Raw genomic sequence first — 21,102 nt, forward strand, 5'->3', positions numbered from 1 at the left:
TTTGTAATATAACTTAAAATCTGGAATTGTGATACTCTGGCTTTGCTTTTCTTTTTCAAGGTTGCTTTGGCTATTCAGGGTCTTTTGTGGTTCCATACAAATTTTAGGATTGTTTGTTCTAGCTCTGTGAAAAATGCTGGTGGTGTTTTGATGGGGGTTGCACTTTTATGTGTAGATTGCTTTGGGTAATACAGACATTTTAACAATATTTGTTCTTTCAATTCATGAGCATAGAATGTTTTTCCATTTCTTTGTGTCATTGTGTCACCTTTATTTTATTTCATCAGTGTTTTATAGTTTTCAGAGTATAGATCTTTTTACCTCTTTGGTTAGGTTTATTCCTAGGTATCTTACGGTTTTTGGTGCAATTGTAAATGGAACTGATTCCTTGATTTCTCTTTCTGTTGCTTCATTTTTGGTGTACAGACATGCAACAGATTTCTGCACACTGATTTTGTATCCTACAACTTTACTGAATTTATGTATCAATTCTAGAGGTTTTTTTGGTGGAGTCTTTTGGGTTTTCTATATAGAGTATCATGTCATCTGCATATAATGAGACTGACTTCTTCCTTGCTGATTTGTATGTCTTTTATTTCTTTTTATTGGCTGACTGCTGTGTCTAGGATTTCCAATAATATGCTAAATAACGGTGGTGAGACTGGACATCCCTGTCTTGTTCCTGATCATAGAGGAAAAGCTCTTAGTTTTCCCCCATTAAGAATAATAATAGCTGTGGGTTTTTTGTATATGGACTTCACTATGTTGAGGTATATTCTCTCTAAACCTACTTTGTTGAGAGTTTTTAAATCAAGAATGAATGTTGTACTTTATCAAATGCTTTTCTGCATCTACTGAAACAATCATATGATTCTTATCCTTTTTTATTAAAGTGGCATATTACATTGATTGATTTGCAAATATTGAACCACCCTTACATCCCAGGATTAAATCCCACTTGATCGTGGTGAATGATTCTTTTAATGTACTGTTGGATTCGATTTGCTAGTATCTTGTTGAGAGTTTTTGCATCCATTTCATCAGGGATATTGGCCTGCAGATCTCTTTTTTAGTGGAGTCTTTGGTTTTGGAATCAGGGTAATGCTGGTCTCATAAAATGAGTTTGAAAGTTTTCCTTCCATTTCTATATTTGGGAATAGTTAAAAGAAGAATAGGTATTAACTCTTTAAATGTTTGGTAAAATTCAGGGGTACTGGGTGGCTCAGTTAAGCATCCAGCTCTTGATTTCAGCTCAGGTCATGATCTCACAGTGGGATCAAGCCCCGTGTCAGGCTCTGTGCTGATGATGTGCTCACGCGTGCGCGCGCGCGCTCTCTCTCTCTCCCCCCCCTTACCCCTCCCCCGCTCTTGTGTGTGCACTTGCACTCTCTCTCTCTCTCAAAAATAAAATAAATAGACATTAAAAATAAATAAATGTTTGGTAAAATTCTCCTGTGAAGCCATGTGGCCCTATACTTTAGTTCGTTGATTTTTTTTTTTACTGATTCAACAGAATGAGCCATTTTTAAAACTTCAAAATAAAAGTCAGTAGCCCACATGCTACAGACAAGAAGAAATGAAAACTTTCATACAGCCTAATGAGTGGAATAATTGTTATCCATACTGGATTACCAAAATATGTATATATGTACACATGAGATAAATTATGTTACGCATTATATTATACTTTATTTATTTATTTATTTATTTATTTATTTATTTATTTATGTGATACCCTTGAAAATTTCCAACAGCTAGTTGATTCTAGGATAATAAACTCATATACATACATATATTTATACACACACACACACACACACATATATATGCATATATATATATATCTCTTGTGACCTTTCTATGATTTTATTTAAAGAAAATAATCCAAGATAGTAAAAGATTTATGTAAAAGAATACAGTAGCATTATTCATAATAGCAAGAAAACCCAAACTAGAAACAAAAAAAATTTTTTGAGAGAGAGAGAAGGGAGAGTGCATGCATACAAGTGCACACAAGGGAAGGGCAGAGGGAGAGGAGGAGAGAAAATCTTCACCAGACTTCACGTCCAGCACAAAGCCTGATATATGGCTCAATCTCACAACCATGAGATCATGATCTGAGCAGAAACCAACAGTAGGACACTTAACCAACTGAGTCTGAGTCACCCAAATGCCCCCTAAAATACTTAATATTTTGAGAGAGAATGGCTAAATAATTAAAATAATTAAATATAAAAATAATTCAATATTTTGAGAGAAAAGCTAAATAAATAATAGCATATCCTTACAATGGTATATGATACAGTCATTAAAAATAAAATCTATTTAATGGCATTAAAAAATACCCTCAACAGTATATCAAGTGGAAAGAAAAGGATACAAAATGATATACACAAGCAGTTTCAAATTTGGGGAAAAAAATAAAAGAAAAAGACACACACATACATAGGAAAAAAAATAAGACAGAAATATATACCAGTATGGATGGTGTCAGTTATATCTGGGTGATGGTATCTTTGTTTCTTTTGTATTTTTCTCTGTTTTCCAACTCTTTTACAATGAAATGATATGTTTTATATTTAGTGAAAAAGTGTTTTTAAAACTAGGCATGCATGGTCAGTTAACCAGAGATGCAAACAATCCAAATATTAAATAGTATAAAAACCAGATATAATGTTATTCCCACTTCTTAGGAAAAATATAAACAGCAAATACCTGTATCCCCTTTTTCAAACCATTGATTGCAATTTGATTGTTCCTGTGGGGTTAACAATCTAAAATAAAATAAATAAAATTTAGGTATTATTTGCTCAGTTGATAAATTATTTTAGAAATTAAAACATTTTCCTATTTTTAAATATTTTGTTTTTTAAAGTTTATCTATTTTGAGAGACAGAGAGGAAGGGACAGAAAGAGAGAAAGAGAGAGAATCCCAAGCAGGCTCTGCACTGACAGTGCAGAGCCCACGGCAGGGCTCAATCCCATTACCCCAGGATAATGACCTGAGCCAAGATCAAGAGACAGATGCTTAACCAACTGAGTCACCCAGGCGCCCAGCATTTTCCTATTTTTAAAAGTTACCTGAAATGCATCGTATTTTGTGAATTTTTAATAGCCACGGCATTTGAGCATTTTGAATGTTTACTCACAGTAGAGTCATTAAGTACCTGAACAAAAGAAATGAAGCATTAGAATTGGCTACATAAACAACAAAAATTTTTTTCTTGTCATGGCTACTGAAAGCTCTCCAAGAACATTGTCATCCTCTTCTTCATCATCGTTATCAATATGAACAACCACTACAAACATTAAATGAAACCACTATATACAAAATATTAAGTCAAATACTGGGACACAAAGGTTAAAACTCTCAAGGAATTTGATATTTTGGACAAGTATAACAACTATGCTTGGTAGCATTTTGACATTTAAGGTAAACTTAAAATTTTTATCCCATATTTATGATTAATCAAGTCTATCTTACCATTTTCTCAACTGATTTCTGTGTCTATTCTCTGTAACCTCTTAAATTCAACATAAAAAAGAAAAACAGCAGATTAAAGGATTAAAGGCTGAAATTTTATTTTTTATATATGTGTGGAAAAGGTAATATTTCATTTTTAACTTTAAATTTAATATCAATATCTAAGCCACTGCTTTATTTATTTTTGTATTGTCCATTTCAAGTCATTCATTCTCTGTGAGTGACTCATTCTGAAGAGTTTCTGATTTTTATTTGACCCAAAATAAAAATATCTTTAATAGGAAAGTTTATCCCATTTGTTTTTGTTATAACAGCCACTGGTCTTAATTCCATCATCTTACTGTGCTTTAGATAAGACCTTGTCCTTTAAAGGGCATTTGTCCCTTAAAGAACAAGTGTTGTTACTGCTTTATGTTTTAAACAATATACATGTTTGTATTGGTCTCTTGGTAAAAGTATTTATACAAGTTAAGTAGTTGTTTAGAGTAGATGCTAAGAATTAAAACTGTTGAGTATGTGAATTTTTATGTGTAATAAATACTATGAACTAGTCCTCTGAAGTAATTATACCAAATTACATTCCACTATTGACTTCAGTAGATATTATCAAATGTTGTAGTGTACGCAAATCTGATAGGTGAAACCATATATATCATTGGTTTAATATGCCTTTCCCTTTGCCCCCGAGCTCAAGCACCTTATTATGTCTAGTGACACTTCGTCTTTCTTTTTCTGTAAATTGCTTATCTTTTGCCCATTTAAAAAATTAATTTGTATTAGTATTTCTTTGTATGTTATGCATACCAATCTCCTGTCCATTCTGTCATTCTCTTCAACTTTGTTGGTGTCTTTTGTCACACATTAGGTTTTTTATTTTTTTATTTATTTTTTTTTATTTTAAAAAAAAATTTTTTTTTTCAACGTTTACTTATTTTTGGGACAGAGAGAGACAGAGCATGAACGGGGGAGGGGCAGAGAGAGAGGGAGACACAGAATCGGAAACAGGCTCCAGGCTCTGAGCCATCAGCCCAGAGCCTGATGCGGGGCTCGAACTCACGGACCACGAGATCATGACCTGGCTGAAGTCGGACGCTTAACCGACTGCGCCACCCAGGCGCCCCTAAGTTTTTTATTTTAATGTAGTCCATTGACTAGTTTTTCTTATACCACACTGTTGTAATTACCACATTTTGATAATATTTAAAACTGTTCTGGGATGATGAAAATGTTCTGGAATTAAGACAGTGGTGACAGTTACACTACCTTTTGAATACACTAAAAACCACTAAAATGGGCACTTTAAAATGGTGAATTTTATGATAAACTTTTAAGCATCTAATAGTATGAGTCTCCTTTATGTTGTTTAAAAAGATCTTATATTTTAAATCTTTATTTGAACTCATTTATTAATATGTTAATGTAGTGAATCATATTGATAGACTTTTCCAATGCTATTATTGCATTCCTTGGGAAAACCATGTTTTAGTCATAATATATTATTCTTTTAATGTTACACTGCCAAATTAGGTTTGCTGATCATTTATTTGGATTTCTACATGTATGTTCATTCTTGAGACTAATGTACAAATTTTTTTCATTCACTATCTCTGTCCTTGCTCCCTAATAAATTAACTATGTATAATTTGTTGCATAGCTTCCAACTTCTATGCTCTGGAATTGCTTAAATAAAAAGATTGCCCTCAACTGGCAATTTTGCCTCTCCGGGAATATCTAACAATGTCTGGAGGTATTTTAAGTTTATTTATTTATTTTGAGAGAGCGAGAGCAGGGGAGGGGCAGAAAGAGAGAGGGAGAGAGAATCCCAAGCAGGCTCTGCACCATCCACGCAGAGTCCCATGTGGGGCTCAATCTCATGAACCGTGAGGTCACGACCTGAGCAGAGATCAAGAGTCAGAAGCTTAACCAACCAAGCCATGGAGGCGCCCCTGAAGATATTCTTCACTGTCTTTTCTTAGGGATGAGGTGCTATTGGCCTCTAGATCACAAGGTGACCCTACAACAAAGAATTATCTGGCCCAAAATGTCTATAGTGTCATGGTTTAGAAACTCAATTTATTCCTAAAGGTTTGGTAAAATTTACCTGAAAAACTCATTCCCACGTGTTTTGAAAGGGGTGTGTGTGTGTGTGTGTGTGTGTGTGTGTGTGGCAGAGGGTGAAGGGAGGCACATAAAGAAGAAAAGAAAAAACAGAGAACTGCTTACATTTCAGTTTCACCTACATTTCCATTTCTAGTTAATTGATCTATTCATGCTTTTCTTTTTCAGGCTATTTAATAACTTATATTGTCCTATAAAATTGTCCCCCTCACCTACATTTTCAAATTTACGGATATAAAGTCTTACATAGTATTCTCTTAAGACTTTGAAAAGATTTCTTCCATATATTCAATGATACGTACTCTTCCCTCTCTATTTTATTAAATATAATAAAATTTATTTTATTGATATTTAAAAGTTATTAATTTTTGGCTATACTGATTAACCCAACCTTTCAATTTCATTAATTTCTCTTTTTCTCTTTATTAATTCCTACTTTCTTTGCATTAATTGTTATTTTCCTATTTTGAGTTGAACTTTTCATGCTTGGAATTAAACTTTTCCTACTTAAAGTTCAGCTACTTTTAATCTTTATTTTCTATATTTGTTTTCAAATAGAAATTTCTCTCTGAGAAGCAATTTGGCTATATTCCACAGGTTTTGGTTTATAGTATTCTTTTAAATAATTTTTAAGTTTTCTTTTTATTTCTTCTATAACCCCCAAATAATTTGAAAGTGTAAATTTCCTTTCCCTCTGCTAAGTACTTTTTTTTTGAGAGGAGGGCTATATTTTTGTTTAACTTATATTTTTTATAGGTAGTGGTAAGTAAAGAGAACAACTTTTTAGAATTGATTGAGGTATTCTTTTGGTTCTAGTAAACAGTTAATTTTGGTGAATACTGCAAATATCAGGAAAAGAAAGTATAAAGGGAGCCTGAGAAATGACACTGTAGAAATGGTCCTATCATCCCTGATTAGTGAACCTGAGTCACCTACTTTAGAATTTCACTGCAGGTAAGAGAAAAATGTTTACCTTGTTTAAGATGCTGTTATTTCATTTCATTGGTTTTGTATTGTTAAATGTGTAACCAAACTCAACCCGAAACTCAAGATACTACTTTTTTTGAGAAAGCTATCCTTTTTAAAATTATGGATTAAATACTTTCTTGGAATTCCATTAATTTTTATTTTATTTATTTTGAAAATGTATAATTTGGTTTATCGTGGTTCTTATGACTTGGTGAGTTATTCTTTTTAAAAACATGAAATATATTTTTCCCTATTAATGCTTTTTGTCTTGAACTCTGTTTTTTAATTTTTAAATTTTAGTTAACATACACTCCAATACTGGCTTCAGGAGTAGAATTCAGTGATTCATCACTTACATACAATACCCAGTGCTCATCACAAGTGCCCTCTTTAACATCCATCACCCATCTAGCCCATCCCTCACCCACCTCCCTCCATCAACCTTTAGTTTGTTTTCTATCATTAAGAGTCTTTTGTGGTTTGTTTCCCTATTTTATATGGCATTGTAATAACAATGTTTTTGTCCCATTGTTCTACCTTTACCCTTCATTTGTCAAGTTTTTTCAGCTCTTCTATTTTAAAAGTAATGTATATGGCTGTACCACTCTAGAAAACAGTATGCAGTTTCCTTAACAAGTTAAAAATAGAACCAGCCTACAATCCAACAACTGCACTACTGGGTATTTACCCAAAGGATATAAAAATACCAATTCAAAGGGATACATGCACCCTGATGTTAGAGCAGCATTATCAACAATAGCCAAATTATGGAAAGAGCCCAAAAGTCCATCGACTGATGAATGTATAAAGAAAATGTGATATATATGTATATGTATATTATATACATGTGTGTGTATTATATATATATGTATATATGTGTGTGTATTATATACACATATATAATGGAATATTACTCAGCCATCAAAAAGATTGAAATCTTGCCATTTGCAATGATGTGGATGGAGCTAGTGAGTATTATTCTAAACAAAATAAATCAGCCAGAGAAAGACAAATCCCATACGATTTCACTCCTAGGTGGAATTTAAGAAAACAGATGAACATAGGGGCAGGAGAGAGGCAAACAAACCATAAAACAGACTCTTAACTACAGAGAACTAACTGAGGGTTGCTGGAAGGGAGGTGGGCAGTGTATGGGCTAGATGGATGATGGGGATTAAGGAGTGCATTTGTCTGATAAGCACTGGGTGTTGTATGGGAGTGAAGAATCACTAAATCCTACACCTGAAACTAATATTACACTGTATGTTAACCATCTGGAATTTAAATAAAACTTGGAAAAAAATAGAAGTATATTTCTGTATTTTGTTTATATATCCCATAGAAGCATCTCTGTCACATTTCTGAATACTGATTTGTTCAGAACGATTTATGGCATCTTATTTTCTATTTATAATGTATTCTAGTTATTTTATCTACTCTTCCATCCCTGCCTTTTGTTGGACTGATTAAGTTGTTCCATCATTTTTCTTCTACTGTTTTAAAACTAGTGCATGTCATTTCTCTTATTTTGGTTACTCTTACATGTTTAACATACACGCATAAATTCACATTTTCCCAACAATATATAAGTGAATCAGTATTTGTATCTTCTCTCTACTTCCATCCCCGTCCCCAAGAAAAGAACTTGGGTAAACTTTTGTTTCCCTTATTTATCTTCCTACCTTCATCCCATATTGATCTCATCTGAAATTTTAGTACCAGATTTAAACATTTTTGTAATTAATACATATTTACGGTAAGTTTCACTAATTAATTTGGTTACCACTACACCTCTATCTGTATGTATTAATTACAAATTAATGAAAGGCAATTATATTTTCCATTGAGAATTCCCCCCTGGACTATTTTCAGGAAGAATGGGGGAAGACAGAGATGTGCCACACCAGAAGCTAGCTTTCTGGGTGGTATGCTCCTTATTTTTCTTAAGCATCAAGAACCCCCTAGAAGGGCAACTGGGTGACTAAGTTTGTTAAGCATCTGACTCTTGACTTTGTCTCAGGTCATGATCTCATGGTTTCTGAATTCAAATCTGTGTTGGGCTCCGTGTTGATGGTGCAGAGCCTGCTTGGGATTCTCTCTCTCCCTCTCTCTCTCTCTCCACCCCTCCTCTGCATGTGCTCTCTCTCAAAATAAACAAATAAACTTAAGAAAAGAAGAACTCCCTAGAGTTACCATCTATCTCTCTAACCGAAGCTCCTATACTACTGCTTCCACCTACAGACAGTGATCCATTGATGATGCCTAGCCAAAGGCAGAGTAGATATGAGTTGAACAGGTGTTAACTAATTAACTCCCACTGAAGTAACCCAACCAACTACCCTATTCATTGTCCCCAGACCTATACCTTCTATAATAGTGTTCTATGCAAGTCCTGGGTCACAATTTCCCCCTTCAATCTAATCCTGTTTTCCTCCTTCAGAAATATCTGGGTTTGACTAGGTACAGGGCTTAGCATTTTTAAATATCTTTTCTATTTTTTAAGAGTAAGTGAGAAGGCTACAGTATATGTTCAGGCTGCCATATTGAAATTCTTTTAAGATTTTTAGACACTGAGGTTGTAGTAATGGCTGATTTAATATATTTATAACACATACACAAACACACACACCCATGTTCTAAATGCAATACATTCATTATCTCATTTAATGCAAGCAAATATTTAATTTATACTATTAAAAAGGAAATACCTACCTGCATGTTGTTTCCTTTCTGCCTAAAGTCAATATTGGCAAGCTTTGACTGTTTCACAGAACTTTCTTCTTTTTTATCTAGGTTATTAAATTGTACAACTTCAAATGAATTTCAGAGATAGAATCAAATATTATGCCCAAAATTCAACATAAACTTGTAATTAAAAAAATCAAGTTACATGAAGATTTAATTTAAATTATAGAAGTGTGTGGAATTCCTGCAAACCTTTTAATTCCTCACTATATAAACTATCATAACAAGCATGAGTGTAAAATGAAAACCAGCTTACAAAACTACATCTTTATAATGAGGAACCAAATAAGACTGAGGGAAAAAGAACAGCTAGTGCAGTTAATCTAATACAATGTAGTTAATCTGCAGATCCACTGAATGAAACACGATTCAAATATCTCAGTGACTAGGTCACAAATATCATTAATACAAGTCAGCTACCCACTTTAATTACATACACTAATAACACAACTCCTCAAATGAAAAATTATTATTCATCCTCCTCTGGCAGCTGTGTGACCCAACCAGAACACTTGTTTTAATATTATGCGGATGATTTCTCTCTCAAAGAGAAAAAAGTTAGGGATAGAAGGCATATTGTTCACCCTCAGAAAGAATCAAAGTGATACTTTCTGAGTCTATTGGTCTCTAGTATTGTTTGTTCTTGCTTACACCAAATGATAACAAAATTTGCTTCTGCCTTTTCTTCTATGTGTTTACAAAGAAAACTAAGTTTTTAAATAATTAACAGATACTGTACCTACAACTCTTGCCTCTGAAGAATGCATTTTCATTGGTCTGACTTTCTCAGATTCATATGGAAGAAATAATCGACTGTTTTGAGGGGCTTTATTCAATATAAGTACATGTTGTTCATCTTTTTCAAAAATTCTGAAGGGTAAATTACATTAAATATTTAGTAAGTAAAAAATTAACATATTTTAAATCTAGAAGAGACTTATATACTATATAAATTCATTTTGCAGATAGTAAAACTGAGTTTCAGAACATTTAAAATATCTGCCCAATAAAATTATTTACTGGTGGGGCGCCTGGGTGGCGCAGTCGGTTGAGCGTCCGACTTCAGCCAGGTCACGATCTCGCGGTCCGTGAGTTCGAGCCCCGCGTCGGGCTCTGGGCTGATGGCTCACAGCCTGGAGCCTGTTTCCGATTCTGTGTCTCCCTCTCTCTCTGCCCCTCCCCCGTTCATGCTCTGTCTCTCTCTGTCCCAAAAATAAATAAACGTTGAAAAAAAAAATTATTTACTGGTGTCACAGCTAAAACACACTTTTCCAGATTAAGTCCAGTGCTCTTCTCAGAATACCACACTCTCATTTTAAAACATAATCAATTTACTCAAGGGATACAGGAGTGCTGATGCATAGGGGCACTTGTAACCCAATGTTTATAGCAGCACTTTCAACAATAGCCAAATTATGGAAAGAGCCTAAATGTCCATCAACTGATGAATGGATAAAGAAATTGTAGTTTATATACACAATGGAATACTACTTGGCAATGAGAAAGAATGAAATATGGCCTTTTGTAGCAACGTGGATGGAACTGGAGAGTGTTATGCTAAGTGAAATAAGTCATACAGACAAAGACAGATACCATATGTTTTCACTCTTATGTGGATCATGAGAAACTTAACAGAAGACCATGGGAGAGGAGAAGGAAAAAAAAAAGTTAGAGGGAGAGAGCCAAACCATAAGAGACTCTTAAAAACTGAGAATAAACTGAGGGTTGATGGGGGGTGGGAGGGAGGGGAAAGTGAGTGATGGGTATTGAGGAGGGCACCTTTTGGGATGAGCACTGGGTGTTGTATGGAAACCAATTTGACAATAAATTTCATATTAAAAAAATAATATATAATAATTTTAGGAGAATTTCTAAACATGTTGAAAAATTTCTAAACAAAACTTTATCCACCAATAACATGCTACAGATTTCAGAGTACTTCAAACTTTAAAAATAATTATTCAGAAACAATTCAGCTACATGAATCCAGAAACCACTAAAGCAATAACACAAATCATAAATGGGTCTTTTTAGTTTTTTACTTAAAATTTTACCTAAGTTTTTTACTCATTGAATTTTTCCTAAAGAAATAATTTTAATTAGTTTTAGTTAAATAATTTAAATGATGTTATTTATAATAACTATGAAATAGATATTGAGTAAAAATGACTAAACAGTTACATAAATTCCTCTCAATATAGAGGATCTTTACAGTACTAAAAAGTCATGAAGTGAAATTCTATACATGTACTTATTTCCTACTCAATTTCTTTGGAGAATTAAAGACAACATTATTATGTTTGTAAGAAGTGGGAGGGGGGAATCAAGAAAATTAATAGATCCAAGGAAGTGGGATCAGAGAAATTAACTTTGGAGAGGAAATGTGTTGAAACATCAGGACAAGAGTAATGGAGCCTACTAAGGAGATGAATTTAAAAAGAATAAAAAAGGATTCGGGCAAAAAGAGAAAAGGTAGAAATTTTATCAGACACAGCAACAGTAATACATCTATTTTTCTGTCACACAGTAACAGGTAAAATCTAACTTTTTTTTTTAATGCCTCCATCACTGATGTCTGCTTTATCACCATAAGGATGAAAAGCAAGGAAACATATGATGCCACAGATTCAGTAGCATTTTGATTCATCTTCACTCTCTGTGGCAAAAGAACGGTCAAGCTGGTGACAGAGTGAAAAAAAGGTAAATACAGGGGTGCCTGGGTGGCTCAGTTGGTTGGGCAACTGCATGATCTCATGGTTCTAGGGACAGAATCCCATGTTGGGCTCTGCACTGATAACACACAGCCTGCTTGGGATTCTCTCTGTCCTCTCGCCGCCCCTCCCCCACTGGCTCACACATGCTCAGTTCTCTCTCAGAATAATAAATAAATAGCCATTTTTTATGGTTAATAAATAAAAAGTTTTAAATGGTTGTTATTGGGGGGGGGGAGAGGGAGGGAGAGAGAGAGAGAGCACACAAAAAGAGAGAGGCAGAGAGAGAGGGGGAGACCCAGAATCCAAAGCAGGCTCTAGGCTCTGAGTTGTCAGCACAGAGCCCCACATGGGGCTCGAACTCACACGAACTGGGAGATCATAACCTGAGCTAAAGTCAGACGTTTAACTGAATTAGCCACCAGGCTCCCCTGTAAATAAATAAACATTTTTTAAAAAGTTAAATATAATGCTGCTCCCACTATTATTCCTTTGTTTTACTCCTACTGGTGACCCATCATGGAAAACTGGATGAAAGGTAGCTTATAAAACAGCAAATGTGCTGCTGCTACCTTATTTCTCTCTATACATTATCCTTGGCCTTACTAAATAACAAGCATATTTTAATGTTAGTCTACAATATTTAAGGGTATAAATTAATATTTTTCATAATAAATAAGCAGAAAATAGCCTGCACAAAAATGTATATAGATACTGTGTGAATATTAGTGGCTTGGGATAGAATATGGAATCAAATGTTTAGATGCAGAATAACCATTCACATAAAATCCCATTTTAAGGATTACCTATACCTTTCTTTCAATTCCTTTCTCTTTTCCTTATTTTTATTTTTTTCTTCCAGAATTTCTGCAAGATTCTTAGTTTCATGAAGTCTTGCAATCTGCTAAAAAGAAAAATGACAAAGCAGAACAAAGTAAGTACCAAGGAACACATGCTTTATCTTAATAAATATGATTTTTTCTATATAATTACAGGATTTATGTTTTTGTAGTATTAGCTATATTTAGTAAAAGTTGCTAAAAAAAGGTCAAAATTAACAATAAATCATACTCCTTTAATTTTTCCTTACAATTTCATTAGCCAACCTAGATTCAATGAACTTCCATCTTCTTTTTTAAAGACTATGATCAGAAGCAAAGCAGACATCAATTCCCTGTAAATAGACCTAGTTATCATACATTTTAAAGGAAGTAGCATCTACCTTGTTCTTACTACTAAAATGACTTTACTGTTATTTGGAACCTAATACCTATGAATGGTAAATGTATCTTCTTTAACACAATTTTCAAAAAATTCAGAAAATTAGCTATTCTATTTTTTTCTCAGAATCTGGAAGTAACTTTGATGGGTTCTCAGTCGATGAAAGCCATTTCAATAGATGACATTAAAAATGTTTTCAAGAAATTATGCACCATCAATCTTTAAGTCTAAACTAGTTCTAGCCTAGCTCTATAAAGATTATAGTCATAAATTTTCAAGATTAAGTTCTTAAAACCATTTATTGTCTTGTTTTCTTTGCTGACAACACTGTTGTAGTGAGTGCCTTTAAATTCCTGTTATTAAGCTACATCTTGCTCTTTACTCATCTTTTCTCAGCTGCCAAAGAAAAGTAAACCATTCCCTAAAACTTAAAATTAAATATACTTACTACCTAAAACATATTTTTGGATCCAAACATAATCTGAGGCAAATAAATTATCATAAGCCATTCTCCATATTTAGGCTTTTTGGAAATAGCTCTTCTAAGACTAAATATACCATTATACATATACCTTAAATATATTAGAAATATATTACAAAATATATACCTGGTTTAAATAATTAATTTCTATTTCCACTTCATCTACTTCTTTCTTCAATTCAGACGAACTTTTGGAAAAACTTCTGGCATGTTTAAGAATATTTTGTGTTTTACATCTCACATTAACCCTTTTATATTAAGGAACGATGTTATGCAAGTAAAATTGACATTTATAACATATGTACCATATCAGAAATAGTTAACATTATGTCACATTATTTATAAAATGTTCCATATAAGCAGTAAGCAATATTAATAACAGTGCCTGAAAACAGGTAATGCTAACATGAACATTTGGCAAACTGACAAAGATAACTTGTTGCTTACCTATATTATATAATGAATTTAAAAACATTTCACCTAAAATATGTTAGAATTTTTTTTCACTTAAATATTTCACATGGGGTTTTTTTGCTTTTGTTTTTTTACCTAAGTTCATCAAGTTATTTGGTATAACTAAAAATATGTAATCAATTCAGGTCCAAATTTAACTTCTTGTGTTTCCATTATTTATTTGTTCCAAAATCAATATTTAAAAATCTACCCAATCAATTTCCCTTTTCTTGTTCTGTAAGGTTCATCAGTGCAGCCTGCAGGACTCAGAAAACAGCAAGATCTTCCATCTGGACTTTCTGCTTGAACTGAAGTTACACCAATTTCAAGTAGAGAATTTCTCAGCTGTTAACAGACATCCTGCACAGTTATTAATCACTACAACTTCCTAAGTTACTCTATAATCCATTTAGGGGAATTTAAAAATAAAATAGTGATAGTGAACAAGAACTCCAGAGAAAATCTGTTTAAGATGGAATATCTCCTACTCTGCCCTAAAATATATAATTTATATGCTGGAACATAAAATTTCACATGAATATTATTTATGCTATATTGTTATGAAAAGTATCAATTAAATTTTAAATATAGACATTTAAATCTAATCTTCAATTCTCCCTACCTTCATCACCTGTTCTTGTTTCTCATATAATCTTGTAACTCATCCCTTCCTACATCCAACCCCCTAATCCCCACTATAGCTCATGCATCAATGAACCTCTGCCTCTTCCCATTGAGAAGTTACAACACAGGCAGCAAATGAACAACTATGCTGTTTACAGTTGTTTATAAGCTAAAACCTAAACATGAAGACAGCAAGCAGCAAAGGAGTTAAAAGATGATTTAGGATGAAGCAGAATGAAGCAAGGTAGAATGCAGGGATAAAGAAGACTTAGTACAAACAGTGGAGTTATAATCTAATAGGAAAGCATATGAAGGATTGCAGAGGTTGGAAGAGGATTAAAGTTCTAAGTTCATCATCAGGGAAGATCACCTTGACAAACAGATGAGACTTAGACCAATTAAGAATTACTTAATCATCTAATACAATGCCACTGTATTAGAATTATTTGTTTACATGTCTGTCTCCCTTACTAAACTGTGAGCTCCCTGCAAGAAAGCTCTGTATCTTCTTGAGGATTGCCTAGCACAAGGTAGTCCCCAATGAATTTCTATAAATGAGTAAATAATTGTGATTACCACCTTCCATTCTAACAAGTAATAACCAACTGATTTAATTGGAATTCTTTCTTTGGTAAGACAGAGCAAGAAGACTTCTTCATTGGTTTGGTTGCTAAGATACACCACTTAAAGCAGTCATCACTTTATTCTCATTAAAACTGCTTGCTTCTGGGGCGCCTGGGTGGCACAGTCGGTTAGGCGTCCGACTTCAGCCAGGTCACGATCTCGCGGTCCGTGAGTTCGAGCCCCGCGTCAGGCTCTGGGCTGATGGCTCAGAGCCTGGAGCCTGTTTCCCATTCTGTGTCTCCCTCTCTCTCTGCCCCTCCCCTGTTCATGCTCTGTCTCTCTCTGTCCCAAAAATAAATAAACGTTGAAAAAAAAAACTGCTTGCTTCTGATCACATGTATATAAATATGAAAACTAACCCCAGCTGACCTGTAAAGTAACTTATCTATTTTTTTAATTAAACAAGAAAAAAACTCCAAATCCATGTGATACTTACCAAGGAATCACAAGGACAAAATACAGAAAAAAACACTTATCTACAAAAATTCTAGGTAGAAGTACTTTTGTGGATACATATGTAATGTCCATTTAGTAAGTGATGGAAAAGGAGCAGGTACTGAAAAACAAAATCATATTTTAGTCTAATTCATTATTCATTACAAAGATACAATTATTAAACAATATATAAAAAATATTAATACCTAGAAGTTCCATAAAGATAGCTTCATTCATTTTTAGTTGTTCAGTACATGCCAACACTCTATTTTGAATTTCTTCATGTTCTTTTTTCTTCTCATAATATACATGTGAAAGAGGTGTTTCTGAGTATTTTAGTTGATATTGCTTCAAAACATCTTTATACTGACATACATAATCATGATACATTTTTCTGTTAAAATTTTAAAAAATGATGTCAATATAAAAACAGTATATCTAGAAACTTTCTAAGTATCACTTGTTAAAGTCTACTAAACTAAGTATAAATGGCAAGTCAAATACCTACTTATCCGTTTCCCTCAATACTGTCTGCCCTTCAAACTTTCCTTAACTCCATCACACTTTTCAAGTCTTTACTTTCCCACTACCTGAGTTATTCATTCCTTAATCCTCTTCCATTTAACTTTTACTCTCACCATTCCAAAGAAACTACCCTTCACAAGGTCACCAATGATCTAACTATCCAACTCAGTGATCTCTTTTTTTTCTCATCCTAGGACAGTGCAGAACCTTTTTTTTTTTTTTAGTTTTTATTTAAATTCTAGTTAGTTAACATACAGTCTAATATTAGTTTCAGGTGTACAATTTAGTGATTCAACACTTACATACAACACCTGGTGCTCATCACAAGTGCACTCCTTAATCTCCATCACCTATTTAACCCATCCCCCACCCACCTCTCCTCTGGTAAACATTAGTTTGTTCTCTACAGTTAAGAGTCTGTTTCTTATTTGCCTCTTTTTTCTCCCTATGGTCATTTGTTTTGTTTCTTAAATTCCACATAGGAGTGAAATCATATGGCATTTGCTTTTCTCTGACTTACTTTGCTTAGCATGATACTCTCTAGTTTCATCCATGTCATTGCAAATGGCAAGAATTCATTCATTTTTATGCCTAATGTTCCACTGTGTGTGTGTGTGTGTGTGTGTGTACCACATCTTCTTTATCCATTCATCAGTCAGTGAACACTTGGGCTGTTTCCATAATTTGGCTATTGTAGGTAATGTTTGCTATAAACATTGGGGTGCATGTATCCCTTCAAATTAGTGTTTTTGTATTCTCTTGGTAAATACCTAGTAGTACAACTGCTGGCTCATAAGACAGTTCTATTTTTAACTTTATGAGGACCCTCCATACCGTTTTCCAGAGTAGCTGCACCAGTTTGCATTTCCACCAACCAGTGCAGGAGCGTTTCCCTTTCTCCACATCCTTGCCAATACCTGTTGTTTCTTATGTTGTTGGTATTTGGGATTTCATCAAAAGATATTTGAGACTTCATCAAAGTTAAAATTTTTTTTTAATGTTTATTTATTCTTGAGACAGAGACAGAGCGTGAACAGGGGAGGGGCAGAGAGAGAGGGAAACACAGAATCTGAAACAGGCTCCAGGCTCTGAGCTGTCAGCACAGAGCCCGACATGGGGCTCAAACCCACGAACTGTGAGATCATGACCTGAGACGAAGTCGGACGCCCAACCGACTGAGCCACCCAGATGCCCCAAGACTTCATCAAAATTAAAACCTTCTTCAGTGAAGGAAACAATCAATAAAACTAAAAGGCAATTTATAGAATGGCAGATGATATTTACAAATGACATATCTGATAAAGGGTTAGTATCTAAAATATATAAAGAACTTATAAAACTCAACACCCCAAAATGAATGATCCAATTAAAAATTGGCAGAAGACATGAATAAACATTTTTTCAAAGAAGATAAACAGATGGCCAACAGACACAGGAAAAAGTGCTCAACAACACTCATCATCAGGGAAATGCAAATCAAAACTACAATGAGAACCTGGTTCTTCTGATGACTTCCTGATCTCTATCCTCCCTGAGTTTTCAGTTGTTATTGTCCCCAGTCCATCTACCTCTAAAACTATGTGTTCTAAATCCTCAACTCTCTAAGCTAACATTATAAAGGAAGTCATGTTTTATGTGTTAGAACTCTAGGTTCACAATCATTCTTATATACTCCATATCTGTTTTATGAAGGAAATTTCAGCACTGTTTGGAGGAGCTCCTCCAGTCTAAATCAGGTAGAGGTGGATCGGTCATCTATGTAGACACAAGTCTTAAGTGGGACAGTTAATTCTTGCAAAACGATATTAACTCTTCTCATTTGACTTTTGCTTGATCTACAATAGGGGTCAGTTACTATGACCTATGGGCCAAATCTAACCTGTCACTTGTTTTTGTATGGCCTGTGAGCTAAGAATAACTTCTGAATTTTAAAATTACTGAAAAACAAAATAATAGTATTTCATGCCACATTAAAATTATATGAAATTCAAGCTGTAATGTCCATAAATAAAGTTTTATTAGAACACAGCCATTCATTTTGTATTGTCTAAAGTTGTTCTTGCATCACAACAGTAAGGTTGAGTATCAACAGAGACTTAGTATAACCCACAAAGCCTAAAATATTTACTATCTGGCTCTTTATAAAAAAAAAAAAAGTTTGCTGGGGCGCCTGGGTGGCTCAGTCGGTTGAGTGTCCGACTTCAGCTCAGGTCACGATCTCGCGGTCCGTGAGTTCGAGCCCTGCATTGGGCTCTGGGCTGATGGCTCGGAACCTGGAGCCTGCTTCCGATTCTGTGTCTCCCTCTCTCTCTGACCCTTCCCCGTTCATGCTCTGTCTCTCTCTGTCTCAAAAATAAACTTAAAAAAAAAATTTAAAAAAAAAGTTTGCTAATCCTAATCTACAACAATGAAAATGTTCAATCCAGGTTTATCATAGGAAATATATTCTTTAGATTCTTTCTGCCCAATTCTTAAGTTTCAAGAAAGAACATGCATTGAAAATTTTCTAAAAATATATAGTCCTTATGTTCCTCAAAATTTTGTAAATTTTCTAAATCAAAACATTATATATGGGGGAAATTTATTTAAAGATACTATGATTATCTCATCTTAACAGATGAGAAAAGAACAGTATTCATAAATGCTTGTATACTGAGAAAAAAAAGTAAGGATAACAGCATTGTACTGATCAGCAGATCTGAATCTCCTCATGTTTTAATTTTTTAATATACTAAATAAACTCTGGGGGCACCTGGGTAGCTCAGTCGGTTAAGCATCTGACTTTGGCTCAGGTCATGATCTCACAGTTTGTGAGTTTGAGCACCATGTCAGGCTCTCTGCTGTCAGCACGGAGCCCACTTCAGATCCTCTGTCCCCCTCTCTTTCTACCCCTCCCCCACTTGTTCTCTATCAAAATAAATTAAATTAAAAAAAATATATATATATATACACTAAACTCTGTCCCCTTTAGCAAGATAAAGCAGTTGAGCCCCAAAACTCCTATTCCTCTAAATGCCTATTTGCTAATTAATCCCTCACTTCTTTTTAAAAAAATTTGTTTTTGAGAGACAGAGACAGAGTGCGAGTGGAGGAGGGGCAGAGAGAGAGGGAGACACAGAATCCGAAGCAGGCTCCAAGCTCTGAGCTGTCAGCACAGAGCCCAATGCGGGGCTCGAACTCACAAACTGCAAGATCATGACCTGAGCTGAAGGTCACCTAGGCTGAGCCACCTAGGCACCCCTAATCCCTCACTTCTTGGGAAAATGGCCCAGGGAAGAGGGAAATACCTATAGAAAACTGAATTGGAGTGGCCAGTTTCAGATGAAATTAGCATTCCACATTTACCCTATTCATGTTGTATATTCATGCCCACTGTTCTTATATACTCCATACAGGGACTTTAGCAGAGACCAGCATAGTAAAATCATGATTCAAGAACAGCCCTGACTATCTCATCTGCTGACAATACTAGTCTTAATGAATGTCTAGAATGGAAGATTAGGAGAAACAAGAAGCTGGTTCCTCTATTTCCTTCAGCATCCATGATACCAACAAATGGAGTCATTTCCTTTTATAAGCATCTGGTATTGAGTCATCAATTCAATCAACTTATGTGGTTGGTTTAAGAAAGAAATACTTGTTTCCACTATTAAAGTGACTACTCTGGCTACCTAAGAGAAGTCATCCACAACAAACACTATCAGCTAGGTACACTTTTGAACTGCTTTGTTCTAGCCTCTCAAAGAAGCATTTTTAATAATGTTTTATAGCCATGACTTGCATTGAGAGATGTTCTAAGAAGTAATATATATTTTGTTTATTTTGGGGAGGTCACTGAAGATACTACCACACTGTATAATTATCCTTTAATGAGAACTCAGGCGAGAAATTTCTCTCAAATCTCATTACCAGGAAAAACTTCTGCTTATCCTTAACAATTGAACTGTTTTTTAAATGAATACTCTGGGGGCGCCTGGGTGGCACAGTCGGTTAAGCGTCCGACTTCAGCCAGGTCACGATCTCGTGGTCTGTGAGTTCGAGCCCCGTGTCAGGCTCTGGGCTGATGGCTCAGAGCCTGGAGCCTGTTTCCGATTCTGTGTCTCCCTCTCTCTCTGCCCCTCGCCCGTTCATGCTCTGTCTCTCTCTGTCCCAAAAATAAATAAACGTTGAAAAAAAAATTAAAAAAAAATAAATGAATACTCTGAATCCCAAAATGATCACATTTCCACAATGCCTGACTACTAGGAATTCCAGAACCTAATCTGTATCTATATTTAACAAATGTACAAGGCCATGTAATATGAATTTCTATTCTAATCAAATGCTTCATCTTCTTACATTATCCTTATATTCCTATAGCCTTAATTTTTATATTCAGTTTTCTTTTAACACTATGGCATTATACAAATTATCTCAAATCCTTTTTAGATTGAAGCAGGGTCTAAAAATGACAAAGTAACAGTCTCTTTCACTAATTTCACCCTTTACCTATTCCTTGGATGACTGTATACTCTAGCTTTCTTTCCTTTTTGCTCTATTCATTTCCATGGACAATCTTACCTATTTCCATGATTTCAAATGCCAACGAAGTCCAAATCTATTACTTTAGTTGTTATCTTAAGACCTATCTTTGAATATAAAGGGTATTGCAGTCTATATTTAGTATGTTTTTAATTAAAATATAAAAATTGGAGTGATGTCAGCAAGAGGAC

At 34.4% G+C, this 21,102-nt stretch overlaps 1 protein-coding gene across 7 annotated transcripts in view; it reads right to left on the reverse strand.

Annotated features, from left to right (window-relative positions):
- Positions 1-21,102, reverse strand: part of CB3H14orf39 (chromosome B3 C14orf39 homolog) — a 52,451-nt gene that overhangs the window by 19,538 nt on the left and 11,811 nt on the right. For 5 of the 7 annotated variants that reach the window (XM_047864472.1, XM_047864468.1, XM_047864470.1 and 2 more), the window contains exons 6-13: positions 16,072-16,259; positions 15,944-15,986; positions 13,857-13,977; positions 12,840-12,931; positions 10,056-10,186; positions 9,284-9,360; positions 3,082-3,167; positions 2,716-2,774 (exon numbers count right to left, since the gene is read on the reverse strand). In XM_047864472.1, coding sequence (XP_047720428.1) covers positions 2,716-2,774; positions 3,082-3,167; positions 9,284-9,360; positions 10,056-10,186; positions 12,840-12,931; positions 13,857-13,977; positions 15,944-15,986; positions 16,072-16,259 — 797 coding nt within the window. The remainder of the gene's footprint in view (positions 1-2,715; positions 2,775-3,081; positions 3,168-9,283; positions 9,361-10,055; positions 10,187-12,839; positions 12,932-13,856; positions 13,978-15,943; positions 15,987-16,071; positions 16,260-21,102) is intronic. The other 2 variants (XM_047864474.1, XM_047864473.1) reach the window with 2 other exon arrangements.

Source organism: Prionailurus viverrinus, chromosome B3 (assembly GCF_022837055.1).
Source record: "Prionailurus viverrinus isolate Anna chromosome B3, UM_Priviv_1.0, whole genome shotgun sequence".
NCBI lineage: Eukaryota > Metazoa > Chordata > Mammalia > Carnivora > Felidae > Prionailurus > Prionailurus viverrinus.